At 38.1% G+C, this 19340-nt stretch overlaps 1 protein-coding gene across 4 annotated transcripts in view; it reads left to right on the top strand.

Annotated features, from left to right (window-relative positions):
• RSPRY1 (ring finger and SPRY domain containing 1) overlaps positions 1-19340 on the top strand; it is a 42615-nt gene that overhangs the window by 9087 nt on the left and 14188 nt on the right. For all 4 annotated transcript variants that reach the window (XM_011000001.3, XM_031458382.2, XM_011000002.3 and 1 more), the window contains exons 2-11: positions 2761-3262; positions 7447-7499; positions 8181-8293; positions 9361-9487; positions 10267-10325; positions 12217-12283; positions 12684-12815; positions 13719-13834; positions 14766-14909; positions 19199-19310. In XM_011000001.3, coding sequence (XP_010998303.1) covers positions 2916-3262; positions 7447-7499; positions 8181-8293; positions 9361-9487; positions 10267-10325; positions 12217-12283; positions 12684-12815; positions 13719-13834; positions 14766-14909; positions 19199-19310 — 1270 coding nt within the window. In that variant the 5' untranslated portion in view covers positions 2761-2915. The remainder of the gene's footprint in view (positions 1-2760; positions 3263-7446; positions 7500-8180; positions 8294-9360; positions 9488-10266; positions 10326-12216; positions 12284-12683; positions 12816-13718; positions 13835-14765; positions 14910-19198; positions 19311-19340) is intronic.

Here is a 19340-nt window from a genome sequence, read left to right as displayed (position 1 = left end):
TCCCTTCCTCAGGTATGCCTTCCCCAATTTAAAGTGTTGGATTGGATTAAATCTACTACTTCCATATCATGTCCATCCCAACTTCTATACTGATTGTGTGGAAAGGATTTAGAGAAGTCAGTGGAATTCCCTCCTGTTCTGATAACGTTGACACTGGGAGTGAGAGAGCACTTCCCCAGTAGAGAACATTCATTCCCAAATAGAGTTCCTTTGTAGCAAATCCTGGACCACTCCCTCTGCCATCTGCAGAGTATTAGCTGGTTTAATCACAGATTTTTATAGCATTAGTGGTTAAGAAACTATGATAATCCAGAATATGAATTTCTATGCAGCCTTAATGGAATGGGGTAGTTTTATATATGTACTGGTATATAGAAAGATCTGTTGTTAAGAGGGGAAAAGCAAATCATAGAACATGGCAATGTCCAATTTTTTTTTTTTAATGCCAATTTGTAAGTACATAATAATAGTTGTGGAAATAGATTTCTTGAAGCTTTTAGCAGGGGTTATCTCTAGGAAGGGAACGGGCCATAAAGAAAGCCTTTCAGAAAACAGCAAAAGACTTTTATAGCATTTAGGTCTTAAAACAAATGTGTATTCACTTTATTTTAAAAAATCACTGAATGAAAATTTTTAAATAATAATTTTAAGATTTCAAGGAAGTGCTCCAGTTGCATATCAGCTAGGCTACTGCCTAGTGGCAGACCTGCTACAAAAACTTGGATTCTTTACCTCCTTTCATCCAGATTGTTCCAATAGTGCCTTCTCTGTGAACTTTCTGTAAGAAGGGCCAAAGCATCACTTCTTAAATGTTGCTTTTTGGTCTTTCTCAGAAACCAGTATAATTTATAAGATCAGTAAAAATTTATACCAGGCACCTTCTAAAAGAGTTTTTTTTTCTAGGGGAGGGTATAGCTCAGTGGTAGAGAGTGTGCTTAGCATGCACGAGGTCCTAGGTTTAATCCCCAGTGACTCCATTAAAAAATAAATCAAAATAAATAAACCTAATTACCTCCCCCTGCAAAATAAATAAATGTTTTTAAAAAAACAAAACAAAACAAAACCGTTTTTTTTTTTCTGGGTTCTGTCTCCTGTCCTTTTAATCATTGGAATCACTTGGTTATCTGCCCTCTGGAGGGGATTATATACCCTGGTCCCTGCAGTGATGGGAATGGTATTACTTCCACTCTTGGCTCGTTTAGAATGTGTTCTCTTTTAAAAGACTTATTTCCAGCTGAGTCCTTGCATCATGTTCCTAGCTGTACTTCAGTCACATCTTTTAAAGTACAACTGCCAAATTTTGAAGATGGCCTGACTTTTGAGGAAACCACCAAAGTCTGTGGTATTACTTGGCTCAATCATTGCTGTCTCAGTAGTCTGGAAAGAGATAATGCCTGTCTGTTGTACCTCCTTTCTCCTCTCCTCCCATCCTTGCCCTTCCCATTTCCCTCCCCTTCTCTACATGTTAGATTAGATTACATACTATATATATACACATATATATATATATATGTATATATATGTATACACACACACATATACACATGTATATAAGACTTCCTATCTCCATCTATTTTTTTTTCTTCTGTTTTTCCCCTATGAGCACTAAACTGGAAGTATTTAGAAGAATTTGCTGTAAGCCCGCCCAAAATAATGGAAATAAAATTTTTTCTCTTCTAATCCTACTAAATTATTTTTAGAACTATGTAGAGCTAGTTATTCCTGATCCATTAATCAGTATATGAGGATTTAATTGTAAATAGCCAAGGGTTGAGTAGGGACTACACACAAATCTCTAGTCCTTATGGGTCCTAGTCTCCAGATCTCAATATGTTTTTTTACTTTTTGCTACGCAGCCGCATGTTGGTCTTCTGCTTCCAAGTCTTGACTTCTTTCCAGACCTAATCAGATTTTCTCAGTTTAATAAAGAGCTGGTTCTGTCATTAGGTTTTTTGATGATACACATGCTGTGTGGGATAAGAATGGCCAGCGACAAGTTCCTGGAGGACAGGGACTGTGTCTTGTTCATCTTTATTCTCCCGGTGCCAACCTCGTGCCTGGTATGAGTTGCTTAGTCAGTATTTTCAAACGAAGATCATTGGTGCATCCCTATTCTTAACTTTGTAGCAGACATGTACAACAAACTTATCATTGTAAAAATGTAACCTTGAGATATATATTTACCTTTCCCAAAACAGAGTCTTGCTTACATAGCAGAAAAGCTTTGTAACTACTGGTATGATTTCTGTAAACTCTCAAGAGAGCTTCCAAATGGGAAATCTGTGCAGTTTGTGTTATTTAGATGGAACATTCTATCCTTTTATTATTCTTGTTATCGAATGGGTGCTAACAACAAACATCTGAAATTAGATATTTTATTTGCAACATATTACATTTTCTCATACCTTTAAGAAAGACAATTTACTTTTTTGTATTCCACAAAAGGACCCCTTAAAACAATTGCATTCTTCTAAGGTGATTCTGTATAGATAAAAGCATCGTTTTTTTTTTAAAGGGTAGCTCCTGTGGTTTGCAAAGATAAAGTGTAGCAGTCAACTTTATACTATAATAAAAAGGAATTACTGGTTGTTAATTCTCTTATGCAAAGACCACTCTTTGTGTTGGAAACCTATAAAAATAAACAAAGATGATTCTTCATTGTAATCCTAATGTCTATAAAATCAAACTAGGGAAGTTTGAGTAATTGAGTAGCTAAGACCTTTGATTCATTTCCTTTTTTTTATTTTTTTTCTCTTTTAGAACTGCCACTGGATGACCAGGATTCTCTGTAACTGATAATGTTGGAGATCAGCTCTGCAACTTCCTTCAGCATTCAGTTGTTAAAAACAAATAGGATGCAAGTTCCTCCACTCCTGATTATGAAAACAGTACTTGGAAAACTGATAACTATCTAAATGATTGTCTTTGGTTGGGCCGTGTTCTTAGCGAGCAGAAGCCTTGGCCAGGGTCTGCTGTTGACTCTTGAGCACATAGCCCACTTTCTGGGGACTAGAGGTGCCACTGCTACCATGGGTAATTCCTGTATCTGCCGAGACGACAGTGGAGCAGAAGACAGCGTTGACACCCAGCGGCAACAGGCCGAGAACAGTGCATTGCCCGCTGCTGACATGAGGAGCCATCCCCGGGACCCCGTTCGGCCACCAAGGAGGGGCCGAGGACCTCATGAGCCAAGGAGAAAGAAACAAAATGTAGACGGGCTAGTGCTGGACACACTGGCAGTCATACGGACTCTTGTAGATAAGTAAGTATCTGACTCACAGCCACCTCCTATCTAATGAAAAGTCTTCTGCCAGGAACCATAACTTTTGGACTCCTTCAGTTCATTAGGATATATTTGCCAAGCCTTGCTTCTCACAGGCCAAGGGAGAATATTTTATTTCTCCTCTGATGGCAGAGTAGATTATAAGATTTGTTGTTTTCACTTGCCAGCATCTACTCCTGCCTGGAAATATCTAAACATTTCTGTAGCAGAAAACATTAATTAGAGCTATGATCTTACTAAGAGAATGTAGTCAATATGGAGTGAGTTTGTGTTGAAACTGCAGTAGGAAATGGTTTTACAGACTCACTCTTATCTTGCTTGACTATCTACTCCACTGACCAGAGATGCAAGATCAGTTGTTTAACCAAGAGCGTGGCTGCACATAACTTCTGTTGGCAATGGGAGGACATAGGTCAAGACGAGTTTCATCCTCCTCCCTCTTTTATACCCCTTAGATGGCTCCCTTAGATCTATTTGGGAAGCTTGTAAATTGAAAGAAAATGCAGGGCACACCTGTACCTGTTTTGTTGTTTCTCCCTGCTTTGTCTAAGTATGAAATCCCAGATTGAATAACAATGAAATTAAAGGTCATTATTCCAGCTGAAAAAAAAATATTTTAACTTAATCTTATTATACAGTAGTTAGGAGTAAAAGTTTTAGAATTATGGTGGACCAGGGTTCAAATTCTGCCCCAGCCCCTTAACTAGCTACATGACACTGGGTAAATCACTTCTTTAAGCCTCAGATTCCTCATCTATAAGAAGGGAATAATGCCTTTCTTATGAGGATTATTATGAAATAATGTATATAAAGCATATAGTACGGGGCCTTGCATGTAACAATTGCTCAGTAGATGAAAGTATTTTTTTAAAGTTATATCTGAGTTTTTGTTTTTTGGTTTTTTGCTTCAGGCTTTGCTAGTAAATTTAAGTATCTAAATTTGATCATCACATTTATAAAAACCCAGTTTTGTTTAGTTCCTCAAAAGTTATAGCATAAAGCAGGGTATACCTGTGCATATTATTATGAGGTATTCTTTTTTTTCCTCACAGAAGTAAATTTATTTTGCACATTTTTTTCTGTCCACTATGAACATGCTGGGAAAAGGTAATTCTTACAGATACTCTCCATAACCAGCTCAGAAGGGCCTTCCTAAGTTTATTAAAACCAGCTTTTGAGTAGTTCTGGTATCTGAATTAATTTAATCTTGATATGTTTATAGGAAATATCTATTGAATACAAATCTATGCCATTTACATCCCCCAAACTCAAGCAAGTTTGGGGTATGTAATATTATATATAAGTTGTTATATAAAGTTTCTTCATGGTGACATTTAAAACGTACTGTGAAATTGTAATGAAAAGTTGTCCTTCTCAAATAAGAAAGTAAGCCACAGCAGTGTTATTTAAGGAAAAACAGGTATACAATAGACTTTGTATTTTTAAAAAGGGTGATTAACAGGTGTGAGGGCAAGAAAGAGCTTTATTTCCAAGCTTCAGAAAAACATTACAAATTATAAGTGAATTTGTTGATAAAGTACATAATCCACTTACAGGAGGCAAGTAGCGTACATTGGAATAATACGGCAACTTTTACCGTAAATCTATTTGTACTGAATTATAGTTAAAACTCTTCTGAGAATGGAAAAATAAGGCAGATGCAGAGCAAATGTGAAGGGGCATGTTGGAGAATATAATGGTAAAACGGGGTTCAGACAGTTTGTAAACATATTTATATAGCTTGTTTTTTTTAGAAACTGTTAAAGGGAAGAATTTCTTAGTCTGTAAAGTTTATAAGACTGTTAAAATGAAACATGAAAGGCAATTAGGACAGATGAGCTTAGTAAGAATATATGTAAAAGGATGTATGTAGATATTGCAGTTATAAAATGATCTATGTTTAATGTTCTCTCTCTACTTGTTACTGTGGAGAGGATGACCTTGATTTGAGAAGACAGCACATTCCTAATGCCATTGTGAGAGAGTTGCTATAGGAAAGAACACTTGAAATACACTTATTTTAAAATCATTTTGAAGGTTGATTATTTGCATTTTTTTTTTGGTAGTGACTTTATCCTCAGATCAATAATGGTATTAGTTATTGTCATGTGCTTTGGGATTTTAGTTTGCAGATTCCTCCTGATAGAAGGTTTTTTCCCCTTCACTGTGTGTATGTTCTCCCTGTCCCTCCCTCCCTTCCTATCTTTCACTTTTGTTGTCTCCATCTGGGTCCCAGGGACCCTCAGTCTATGACTGAACCTAAAAGTGCTGGTTCTGAGTTCCCATCCCGCTATAGGAAGTCCAGGTCCTGCTGCGTGGCTTTCTCTGCCTTTTTCTGTCACTGAAGACTTCTAGCTCTATACCAGTTTCAGCTCAGATTATCATTCAGAACTTTTTCAACTCCTTTCACTGAGAGGGAAACCCTGTCCCAGCTTTACTTGGTGAGTCTGCCCGCATCCCTTGCACAGGTGGGGTTTTGGTCCCATTACCTACCGTGCAGGCATAAAGCTCCTGGTCACCTCTGTCTAGTTCCTGACCCAGAGTCCAGGAATCTTAATGTCTTTAACTTCTACCTCCCACTGAAAGTTTCTGCTCCATTTCTGTTCCACAAAGAATTTTATCTTGTTTTTTGAATGTAGGGGTATGTGTGTCCTTTAAGTGTGTCTGCATAGAATTCAGGTGCTCATATTCCCTATAGGTCACTGACCTTGTCACATTTTAATTATTTTTCCCTTTTTCCCTAATCTCATTGTCCTCTTTACCACCATCTCCAAGTATCAGTGGGTTACCATTCTAGTGAATTTAAGGGGTGTTCTTCCAGTTTACCTGCTGTATGTTTGTTTATGTCTGTATAAGGAAGTTTACCTACAGTGTTTTGTGTGTGATTTTTTTTTTTTAATTTATGTAACAGATAAGTCTCTTTGGTTTTACTTTCTGTCAGCATTATGTTTGAGACCTGAATGTAATGTTGCTGAATGTAAAGCTACAACTGCTTCTGACTGCTATGGAGTATTCCTTTGTAAGTGTGAAAGTACTGTTATTTTGTTATCCTATGATCCAGTGATGGTCACTTAGGTCATTTAGTTTACCACTTAAAAATTTTTGTTCCTACAAATAGCACTGCAGCAAATAGCGTCATATGTATCTATCACCTGTGTGATAATCTCAATACTCAAAGCGTTGTTGAGTATATGCATACTTAATTTCATTATTGCCAGATTGTCCCAAAGCAATGTTTGTATCAGTTAATTATATCATTTAAAATAATTCTTTTAAATAAGAATTTTCTCTTGATAGGATGTGTCAAATACTGGCACCTAATGAGTACCTGAAGTTAATTTAGTAATTTCTATATTGCAAAGTTATTCTGAGGATTAAATGATTGAAGGCAATAGTTTTTATTTTATTTTTCATAGTGAAACAGAGAGCCACAATATGTAAACAAATAAATGGTGAATATAGTCCTTAAATAATTAGATTATCATTGTTAGATGGAAAATATTTTATTCATTGTTAAAGTTCCCCTAAAGCACCTCCTTAGGATTCCTGGGATCACAGTTTGAAAATCCACCGAAATAAGGGGGAAATGCCATTGTAGAGCAGTGACTAGACTATTAAAAAGCTGCTTGATTAAGTTTGGGTTTTTTTTTTTCTAACATCATCTTACGAAGTTTAAGCATATAGTGATATTTCCCAGAAGAACACTTAAAAATGAAGATGTTTATGTAGGCCTTGCTTCCATGAGTCCTCAGTTGGGATTGTCATCTCCATTCCTGGCATTTCTTTAAGGTAAGTATGAGGAAGATGATATGGACCTCCCTGGCTTGTCTCAACTAGCACTGGGCCTCTAGAGGAAAGCTGAAAGTGGACTCTCATCTCCAGTTTTACTCCTGTGCTTTGACTTCAGGCCACATGGTGGTCCTTCCATGTGCCCTTCTACCCATTTTATTTGTGGGCCATCATGGACAGTGACCTTGGAAATGAGCACATGTGGTGTGGATTTGTCCTTCTAGGTTATAGCTCTGATTGTCTCTTTCATCTCTTTCTTTAGATTCACTCATGTTCATTTCTTCTTTCTCCTACACCTACACTTCCAGTTTGAATTTTTATTTGAAATTGTCGTTTCTTCTTCAAGTTTGATGTCTTGAATGTTTGTTTTTCAGTGATCAGGAACCTCCCTATTCAATGATTACACTGCACGAAATGGCAGAAACAGGTATTTTTTAAGTTTTTTTAAAAAAAAATTCCTAATTAATTAATGATTGTGAAGAAATGTAGCCACTTTTTCTTTTTAAATAAAAGATTTCAAAAATGCTTAACACATGACAAAGAGAAAAGCCCTCAGTTTATGGAAATTTTCCTGTACAAGTGCAGTAATTAATAAGTACTGTATAGTTAGTTCCAAATATATGCTGTATCTTTCAGTAATGGTTTTATCTCATGGAAATTATTAAAATAAAATTATTTTTGGCATTGACAGGTCTTTGACTTCTAGGATGGGGAGGGTAATTTTTTGTCCCTCAATTTCCTAAGTGTCATTCTGAAGATAGAGACAATTGTTTCAGATACTTCATTTTCTCAGTTAACTCCTAGGCCATAAATAAGATGCTAAAAACTGTTTTAATCATAATTGGGAAACCTAGGACCATAGCTTGAATTTTCTCCAAATAAAAGATAGCCCCAAATCACCAGACTCCTGTAAGTTAGGATTCTTTGTCTACTGTGATGACTAGCAATCGATGACTATGTCCATGCCACATATCAGCTGCTTAAAAGCTATAGGATGAAGGCCAAGCTGTTTCTATTTTAATGTGAAGTCATCTTGTGCTACAAGTTAAATATTTTCACATTTTAAAAATAGTGGCTCCATCATATAATCTTCTTGATTTGCTCTTAGATGAAGGATGGTTGGACGTTGTCCAGTCTTTAATTAGAGTTATTCCATTGGAAGATCCACTGGGACCAGCTGTCATAACATTGTTACTAGATGAATGTCCATTGCCCACTAAAGTAAGTTAATGCTTATCTTTTGTGAAACTGACATCTATGCTTAAACACAGGATGAATAATCACAAAGAGCCTTTGATATAATGCATTTCCTCTTTATATATTGTGGGTCACTCTTATTTAATATTAATTTCATTATGTAAACTTGTTCTTTATTACTAATGAATTGCTACATCCCTCTTTCTAATAATAGCTTACTATTAAACTTCAGTTTAAATTTTTTAAAATGTTAAAAATGGAAGCATTTATATCTGAAATGGCAATCTTTGAAATGGAAGTGAATGTTCAATTGCTGAGCCAATTTTCTTATCTCTCTCTGAACAATTTCCTCATAACAAAAGTTTTTAAAATGCTTCTATTAAGAGAAAAAAACAATTATGCAGAAAGCACTTTTGAGTCTTAAACATGTTAAAGATTCGTATAACCTTGATTATCCCTTATGTAGAACAGAAGTATCAAACTTTCATGGTCTTACTCCATATGTTCAATGGAATCCTCTTTAAAAAATTTTTGGATTCTGGCATCTTTCATTTGTTTAAGCCTCAGACATTTGGGCCCAACATGGAAAATATGGACAGAAGGGAAAGGTCTTTGGCTTAGTCACTGATGAATTAATTAACCTTTGCCTGGGCTTATATGAGGTTTCTGTTATAATTTGCCTCAAAAACTCTGGTGATATTTGTTCTTGATTGGTAAAAAAAAAAATTTTTTTAAGTTACTTTTTGCTTCAACATCACTAGGCCCTATGGTTATCAATCATATTGGCATTCGGGTGGATTTAGTCTGTTTAATAGTTCAATAGTATATAGTATATATTTGCTACAACTGGTGCATTTTAAATTAAATGGTATTTAGCCATTCATGGGAGAAAATTTTCAGGTTGATTAAATATTTCCCATCACTACTGTTATCATTTGGATATGTTATCATTTGGATACATTATATTATTTTTGTATGGTCATTCTGAGTTAATTTAACACCGGGTTATAGCTTCTGTGTCAAAGAAGTACCTTGGGGAAGAACCCTAAGTAATATATTTGTCAAGTCCACTTGTATATTCTTGTTTTTAGGATGCACTCCAGAAATTGACTGAAATTCTCAATTTAAATGGAGAAGTAGCTTGCCAGGACTCAGGTCATCCTGCCAAACACAGGAACACATCTGCAGTCCTAGGCTGCTTGGCTGAGAAACTAGCAGGTAACTCTGGGAAGCTCCGCCAAGGAAGATCTTAAGTTGTTTGACGTTAAAGGGAAGATTGCACTGCAGGTCTTTGATCAAACCTGCTTTACCAGAAAGAAGTGTCTCAAAAGAAAAAAAAAAAATTGAGGGACAGGGTCTAACTGGAAAAAAATTACATGAGGCCACAGAGGTAAATGCAAGCTAATTTAGCTTTGAGGACTTTCAGGGGGAAATTTAAAATAAAAAGTTTTTCTTATTTTCTTTAAAAATAAGAGAAAAGGCTAAACTCAGTATGATAAAGATTATATAGGTATATGTATGTAATATACATATACACACACACTTTATAAAGTTTAGCTAGATGATGAAGAAATACTAGGTAGAGGAAGAGGAATTGGAGCAATTCCTGAGAATACAGGCAGATTTTTAACTTGTTTATGAGTGCTATTATCCATTTTAGGACAGTTAACAGCAAAGCTCAACTAGTTGTATCATTTATGGTGGAAGAAACAATGGGTTAGAAATCAGAGCACATGGGTCTGGTTCAGCCTCTGCTGTGTGCTCCCTCAGTGCCCTGGAGTAAGTCACTTCAGGACTGAGTCTGTGGGCTCAGTTGCTCAGCTGTGAAATGGGGATAGTACTGTTCCCTACTTGAGAGCAGGAGACTTGAATAAGATAACACATTTGTTGAGTACCTTGTAAAAGAGTTCTACATGAACAATTTTATTAATATTAGTTACTAATTCAAAATCATATTGCACACTTAATTATATCCAGTGTTTGTTGTATTCATCTAGGTCCTGCAAGTATAGGTTTACTTAGCCCAGGAATACTGGAATATTTGCTACAGTGTCTGGTAAGTGAGACATCAAAGCTAGTTATTCTTAGTCATCTAGAATTGTGCATTTTTCGAAAATTACCAGTTTAGCCACTGGCACAGAGAATGGAATCAGCTATAAATTTTATTTGCAGGTGTTTCCTGAGTGTTTATTCCCGCCTATGTTAAAAAAATAAAAAAAGGACAGGATAGGAATTTATTGCAAGCAAAAACAGCTGAGTTGGTCTGGTTTTAAATTTAGTCATAAGATATCTGCTACGATTGGCTTTTTTGTGTGTGTCCTTAGAGTCTGCCAAATGGTAGTAGGAACCTTCCCAGTGGAAACAAAATTACATGGCATTCTAAGCCAGGAAACCGTCAGGTTAGATTCCCAGTGTATATAAATCTCTGCTCCTCCATCCCTCCCCACTCTCTACTGCTCTTAAAATTATTGTCATGGAGCATTTGATATATTGTCTGTGAAGCTTGTGGTTGGCTGAGGCTGTACTGTGGGATCTCTCACATTGCTGGACGGCAGTCTTGACTGGTCTGTACTTTTAAAAGTTATTTTTGCAGGCCTAGTGTGCATTGGCCTTTTTCAAAATCTGAAAGACCTTATTTTTTGGTACCTATATGAGATGTACTTAAAGCATTTAACACTATGCTAGGCAAGCACTGCAGGGATACAGAAGTGGCATAACAGTCCTTTGCCCTCAAGAAGTTTCCTGGCTAGTTGAGGGAACAAAACTACTCAGACAAGATAATTAGCCTCCATTTTATGACAGGATATGATCAAGGACGAAATTGCTTCCTTCAAACTAAGTGCCAAGAGTTCTGAGAAGGTGATTGGGAGGTGGGAGGGATTAGTGGTAGGGGCTGGGAGTCATGGGAGGCAGACTTCCTGATGAAGGTGGGACCTCAGTTGGGTCACGCCATAAGGTTAGGATTTGATTGTGTACACAGGAGGGGAAAATTGGGTTTCTCGGCTAAGGGCACATCACCAGCAGAAGCCCAGATATAGAAATGGCCATGTTCCCAGCACATTACAGAGAACTGACTGGTGGGAAAACAGTGTTGAGAGGCAGGAGGACATAGATTGCATAGCCAGGTCAGGAGGACTCAGGGCCTGCAAAGCCAGACAGAGGGACTGAGGATGGATATGGTGAGAAGCAGGGTGCTAAACAGGCTTTGCCGCAGGGGAGGATAGTGGTTATATGGGCTTTGCAGAACCTAGCTGGTCACCAGAGGAGAGAGCAGAAATCATCTGATGCTCTAGAGCTCCTTTGCAGGCCCCTAACGTAGCTATGGGAAAGGATGGATCTGAGGAGATGTGATGTTAAACAGATAGACCTTCTTTAAATCTGAACACATGTGAGTGACATGAGCTTAAATGTAACTGAAAGAGCTCACTTGTTGCCCTCTTCCACCTACCAGCAGCATTTATGGAATTCCTTTCAGAGAACAGATTGAAAATGAAACCATTTGTTGTTAATATCATTATTTATAATTTGGGGACTAGTGATGAAAAGTTCTTTCTAGGATTCTGAATAGAAAGCCATTTTTAGCTATACTTCTAGGCTTCTGTTTGGCTTGCTTAAATGAATATAAGAATCAGCATGATTTTATTTAACAAAGCTTTAATATAAATGTTACTAAGTAAAATAACATAGTGCATTTAACAAGATACTTTTGAAAGTTCCATATCTATAAATGAACCCTGTAACTTCAATAAAAGAATGTAAAGTTTTAAGAGACTCACTTGTTTCTTACTAACAATATTAGCAAATGCATAATCAAGGACTTGAATAAGTAAAACTTCTGACTGCTCCGGAAACAATCTAGCACATATTGGATAAGAAAAGGAAATTGATAACTTGCTGCCTCTGCAGGGGAATAATTTTTTGTTTTCTTATCTTTTGTTGTCTTTCAGAAATTACAGTCCCACCCCACAGTCATGCTTTTTGCACTTATCGCTCTGGAAAAGTTTGCACAGACAAGTAGGTATAGTGACTTCTTGCACTGATGATCTTCTGTATCACTTGTTAAACATCTTATTTTTCTTAGTTACTGGATGAGCTGACGCTTTTGAACCCCATCAAACATGCATACATTCTGATGTGTCTGGGTAAACACCTCAAGGCCAGTAAGATGTAACAGTAGCAAAGGCAAGAGTTTTCTCACCTAAGAGTCAGAACTCGGTGACTGTGATTACCTACTTTTTTAGAGCTAAAAATTGTGATGATATTGCTGCTTTCTAGAAAATAGAGCTCTTGGGCTTTATCATTATAGTTTCCATATTCTCTAATTATCTCTTCTCACTCCTTCCCTCCACTAATCTGCCCGGCAAATCATCCTACTCTTTCATGGTTAATGTAAGGTTTATGTCTTCCCAAACAGGTGAAAATAAATTGACTATATCTGAATCCAGTATTAGTAACCGGCTTGTCACATTGGAGTCCTGGGCTGATGATCCTGATTACCTGAAACGTCAAGTTGGTTTCTGCGCCCAGTGGAGCTTAGACAATCTCTGTAAGTGGGAGTTGTCCTTTACTAAAATGCTTGTTTACATTTCTAAATCCATTTCCTGTATAGGATCACTGGTCTTTCCTTTGTAATAATGAGTGAGTCTTTCTATATAAGGTCCTCTACTGCTAGGTTGGCTGTATAGTAGCAGAAAAGGATTCCAGGGGCTCTTCGGACAATTAGATGGAATGCTTCTAACTGCAGCACTCTTCTGTTCAAAAACTCTTACTAGTTACCCTATTTCCTGCTTCATCAAGGCTGTTAATCAGATGGCACTGTCTAATCGACTCTTCCCAACACAGACTCTTTTCTCACTGTCCTACGAGCAGGTACCAGTCATTGCTACCCCTGGGCCTGTTCCCCTCACTTGGAATTCCCTCTCTTTACTCTTTTCTCTATCCCAACTTTGCTCCTCAAAACTCAAGTCGTGTCTTACTGATACCATAAAGGTTGCTCCCTCCCAACTTTTCTTTTTCTCCTCCAAGGGCTACTAGAACTAAAACCATTCTACTGCTGTATCCTCACCCTAGCTCCATGGGTAGCACTGTGCTAAAACACAGTTGGACATATAAGCCTCTGCTCCTACTGCAACACTCTGGGGAGTTGCTCAGTGCACGGCCTGTGTAGTGCCAGTTAAAGGATATTTCTGAAAAAGTAGCATTCGGAGTTTGTTGCATGCAAAATAATGACAGTAGGGAACAAAAATAGAAACCTAGCAGTGCCGCGTTTACGAGCATTTGCTTAATTAATCTTCATACGGCAGGGTAGCAGCAAAGCCAGGGTTGTAAGTCTACCAGCTGTGCCGTTCATGACCGCCTCCACTTCTTACCTGGAATGGCAGCTAGCAATGACAGTAGCTTTTCTCCCACAACAACCTGCCTCAGAAACATGCCCGCTTTTTCTTTGCAGTTTTAAAAGAAGGTAGGCAGCTGACCTATGAGAAGGTGGACTTGAACAGCATTAGGGCCATGCTGAATAGCAACGATGTCAGCGAGTACCTGAAGATCTCGCCCCATGGCTTGGAGGTAAAGTTTCTGTAGACGGACCATTCTGAGGAGAAAATCTTGTTCTCATTTTCATGCCCTGGTTCTGAACAAAAGCAATTTCTTGCAAAATAGATGGAAGTTTATTACATACTCAAAGAGTGGTTAGAGGTAGAAGTGGCGGGAGAGAGGGTGTTTAGGATATTACTTACTCTTTCATATCTCATGTGGTCCCATAAGCACTGTAATGTTTATTGACTGGTTTAAATGTCTGATTTTAATCTCAGCCATTTTACTCAGCTAAAAGTACAAAGACTAGTGTTTTTAGAAGAGGCCCACCCTTTTAAAAATCCCTGCATAACCAGTGATATTCAGTCTAGAGCTTCACCTTCTCCCTGTATGTTGGAAATGTTGCTGATTTGGGGATAAAGCTTGATGAAAGAGCTGCTTATATACAGGAAGGTACCATAAGGCACTAGACATGTCAAGATTAAAGAGCTATTTGAAGAATGGCTGCAAACAGCTCTTTGATCTTACGTCTTGCCAAATGCCTTATGTAGTTTTCAGCTGTAGATTATTTTTAGGTACCCCATCTTATACCCTTCAATATCCTCTCCCTCAGTCTCCCTCCGTAACAAGTACAGGTCAAAGCAATGTTTATGCGTTTGTAAAAGATTCTACTATAAGAGCAAATCTCTGTAAGTACTTAAAAATGAAGCCAGTAGCCTTCACTAATTCTTAACTTTGAGGTCTTCCAGTCCTTCCAATCCAGAACTCCCTGGAAATAAAACTATAAAATAGAGTGTGCTTCATTTGCTTTTCTACTTTTTGTCACTGCAAATGCACAGAGAAGGAGACAGTAGTCCACCAGGAGCTTTAATGAGGAAGAATACATTCAATCTCTGAGTAGTCAGTCATCTCTGGTGGTCTTCAGACATTAATGGTGGGCTGTCATGCTCTTTGATTTTGCCAGGCTCGCTGTGATGCCTCCTCTTTTGAAAGTGTGCGTTGCACCTTTTGTGTGGATGCTGGGGTGTGGTACTATGAAGTAACAGTGGTCACTTCTGGCGTCATGCAGATCGGCTGGGCTACACGAGACAGCAAATTTCTCAATCATGTAAGTACCTTGGACAGCTGTGCAGATGGGGGCTGCAGCATTTTTTTTGGTGAATGGGTGGAGGATTCTCATTTTTCAGACAGGTTTGCACAATAATTGTTCCTTGGGCTGAAGCATCTGGGGCCAGATCCCTACAGCGGTTTTCTAAACTGCTTCAGAAATAGGAAAACACAAGTGAAATTGTCCCTCAGCCTTTTTTCCCCCCTTGAGTTTTAAGTTCACATTAATTTTCCACCCAGAGTTTGGATATGTCCTTTTTCTTTGCAGGCTCTCCTCTGGATCCAGCCACATCTTTGGCTCAGTTTTTATACTGGGATTAGTGATGGTTTCTACCTTGCATTTAAGCTTTAGGAACTTCATAGAATTCTGTTACTTTCATAGATACTAAATGCTGGCTTGACTCCTCTTACTTTACTTTTACCTTGTAATTAGTAGGCACATTTCTTTTCAATATTTAGTATTTATCTTTTGTTATTGAAAGCTGAAACATAAAAGGGAAGATTAAATCCAGTAGAGGGAGCAGGATTGGGCTACTTTTACTTCAGTGTGAGAGGTTGGGGTTCCTCCCTTCCCTACAGATGTTGATTTCTTGACACTTTATACCCTTCTAATGCCCAGCCCAATGAGCTTTCTTCTATTAGTCACATTATAAGCCGTTTGGATTTAATCCAGTTTTGATCAGGAATATTTTGTGGACATAAGGTTTTTACCCTTTGAGAAAAGCCCCTCAGATTTTGTTTTGTTAATCTGAATAATAGCTTCCCATCCCATGTATAAGGGCCTGGGATGGGTTTTTAAAGTGATTCAACAAAGTCAAACTAAACTTGCCTGCCAGAAGGATAGTTTCTAAAGGGCCCTTTCAGCAAGGCCATACAGCATCCTTGAATTGTTCATGGCACTTTAGTAAACTCCTTGCTGGAAAGTGACAAATTGAAGAAAGAGGGCCAGTGGAGAGATCAGGTCTGGATTCTTGTCCAGCGTGGAAAACTAGACCCCAGTCTGCCACTGCTTTTGTTGGGAATCTTTCCTGATGCAAGGCCTCCTGGTCAATTAGGTCTTAATTGAAACATGGAAGCATGAGGCTTTTTTGTGGCACCATGTAGTCAGAAGTAAGTGGGTCTGAAGAACAATGCCAGTTAGTCTTTTAGTGCCGAACTTGAGCGTTGATTTAAAGAACATACTGTAAGTTACACTGACAGCCCGCCCCAAATGATGTCCTCAGGATGAGTTTTTCAGGACTTAAAAAATCTTACTTTCCAGAGCACCTTCATTTTAGAGCCTATCATCCGATCCCCACAATTTTTACTGTCACATTTTCCATTTCATAGATTAGAAAACTAAGTCTGAGAGGGGAGCATAAAGGAACTAGGACTAGAATTCAGTCCCCTTTCTATTCTACAGTAGTTGTGTTCTTTGCATTTGAAAATGGGGCAAATCCCAGAGAATTAGCTAGCCTCCTCATTTGGAAGTAAAAAATTGTTCCAGAACTAAAAGAAATGTGGATTTCTCTAGAGAGGACGATTCAGTGTAAAATTTGTCTCTCCTGATTTGGCAGCAAACACACTGCAGGTCTAGGTGTAGTCACATTGTGACTGAATGTTGTAATTTGGGGGGGGGGGGCAGTGAAGCTGAATAATTTTATCTGGTGGATGAAACTAATTTCTGCCATATATTTGCATAAACTTTGGCTTCTCAAATTAAGAGGTTTAAAATAGTTTTCCTATACTCCAGATTGCTTGATAGACTGTTAATTTCTTTAAAAAATAAAAACAAAACATTTTTCCTTGATCCAAGTACTGGTTGGTTAGAAATGGATGAAGTCTGATGTATCTTTTCCCAAATGTAGGATTTTAATGATGTTGCCATACTTACAACTTTGCTTCAAATGGACACTGTTCTGGTGATTCTGAATGTTTTTGCCTGTACAGACAGGGTGTGGTTTTATGAAATAAGTCATTCCTAGGATACACCCAGTTTCCAAAGATTTGAAGTCTATTCATAATGCTTCTTATTTTAACTCTTACTGCTTTGGTTTCAGTTTTGAAAGAATGACCAGAGTGTTGAGCTGTGTATCTTTATAGGGGTTGGCAGGAACAAGTCTCCAAGGGTGCATTTTGACTTATATATCTTTTATCGTTTTGCGAGCTTCTACCATGTGATAGGTCTTTCACATACCCATCTCTAATCATTTTGAAGTCCGGGAAGGTATTATTCTCCCATTTAAAGATGAAAAGAATGAAGTTCAGAGAAATTAATTTAGAAACTTTGCCAAAGTCACCTAGCCTCCAACTAACTACTGGAGAAGAATTCAAACCCTGATCAAGGTAGCCCTGCTCCTTTCCCTGTTGAAGCCTCTTGCCTTGGAGAAAATAAATCTGTTATCTTAAAGAGAAAAAGAATGACTATAAACCTATCAGGAGATCCCACACCATTGAGGGCTTTGGGAACTAGACAGACTCAGGCAACACCGGAAGGCCAAGAGACAGGAAATAGAACAGCCAGTGTTTTAGAGGTCATGATGTCAGCACTGCCACCACAAATCAGTCCCATCCATTCCTCCATGGGGGGCTACTCACACCACACTGGGGGTCTGATGGGCGGGTCCAGTTGGCTAAGCCTAGGTAACATCTTACCCCTCTACCTCCAGAGCAGAAGGCAGGACACTGTATCTTCATTACACTCCCCATAACAGGAAAGGGTCAGGATGCTAGAGAGCAGAAAAAAGGATGGTGTCCACCGCCACAGGAAAGGAATCAAAATATTCCTTAAATGACACGCTATGGATAAACCCTTTTGTTTGTTTTTAGTAATGTTTCCATTGCTAAATTATATATAACCAGAAACGGGCAGATCAAAATTAGCACCCCAAGTGCCAGGATAACTACCCTGTTCTCTCATTTCTCTGTCTCAGCTGATGGAAGCCATAGTTAGTCCTGCTGGGAGTGTTTTCATGTTGGAAGAGGGTGTAATACATCTAGATTGCTCTTTGATATGTAAGCTCAAAGGGATTTTTAAAGGGATCTCTACTTAGCAGAGGTCCCTAGTTCTTAGCCTGTAGAAGTTGACCTGTGGTTAAAGTTATTAGAGTTCTTCCTTTGCCCCACAGTGCCACTCCATTGTGAAATTCATTCAGGCACAGAAGACATTGCATGGTAAAATTTGCTGTTAATCAGTTCTTGGTGACTAGGAATCTTCTATGAATTTCAAGTGTTCTGTGGAGGACTTCCTAGGACATTAGAAAGGGAAGCTAGAAAAGAATTGCTTGCCTTTTGCCTGTGCCCCCACACCCACAAAATAAAAAATAAGTTTATTACTTATTTGTTCAGGCTTTGAAAGGGATTAGCCAGGTGTTCTTTCTAACAGACAGGTGAATTTCTTCATATCCTTTTGTGAGTTCATTTAACTCTTGAGTAGTCTGAGTAGGACTGTTAGAACAGCTGATTAAGAAGTCTCACTTCGGAGAACACTCATCTGAATTCAGTATGTTGTAGTCCAAGTAGTCAAGGAATATGTTGGAGTCTTTTTTCCAGTCTATCTCCTTATTTCATTGTTTATCACATAGAGTGAGAAGACTGTCGTCAGGATCTGAAATCTTACTTGGATTTGGCCCATATTTTCGTTGCCTTTCTTCACTAGAATCTTTCACCATTGACTCTTAGATAGCAGTTGTCTGATCTGCATGCTTCATCTATTTCAATTTTTTTATATGTACTCAAAATAATTTCTTAAGATCCCATCCACCCTTTTATGTTAACAATAAAATAATTGTGAAATGATTAAAAGGCAGTAAGTAATAAAAGAAGCTACCAAGGACCTGTATGATGTTCAAATTGAGCGGATCTCAGAATACCTATTAGCTGATTATCCACTGTAACCTTTCTCTTGTTTCAAGTTTTGAAATCTCTGAGCATGTGGAAGTTTTACATGCAGGAAAGATGTTTGCCAAGCCACTGTGAAGTAGAAAGCACACCAGCCTTGGAATCAGATAATTCCAAGGTCCAAACTTGACTTTTTAGTAATATGTCTTTGTGCAAGCTGGTTGACTTCTGTGAGCCTTTATTTCCTCTTAACACAGAACATAAACTTGGAAAGTATTTGTTGGTGAAGTCATTGTCTGTTTTGACTCTACATCAGAATTGTAGTATTTTCCAAGAACCGTAGACTCTCCCTTCAACCAAAAAGCTTAGAAATTCCAGCCACTAGGTTAATGATTATAAAAGACACACTCTTTTTTCCCAGAACACAGCAGGCAGAACCTTGCTAATCTTCTCGGCCCTGTCTCCCCCCAGGAAGGCTACGGCATTGGGGATGACGAATACTCCTGTGCGTATGATGGCTGCCGGCAGCTGATATGGTATAATGCCAGAAGTAAGCCTCACCTACACCCCTGTTGGAAAGAAGGTATTCATTCCTCTCCATCATGAATTTATC

This window comes from Camelus dromedarius, chromosome 9 (assembly GCF_036321535.1).
Source record: "Camelus dromedarius isolate mCamDro1 chromosome 9, mCamDro1.pat, whole genome shotgun sequence".
Lineage (NCBI taxonomy): Eukaryota > Metazoa > Chordata > Mammalia > Artiodactyla > Camelidae > Camelus > Camelus dromedarius.
Note: the sequence above shows the minus strand (reverse complement) of the source record. Positions and strands in the feature narration are given on the sequence as shown.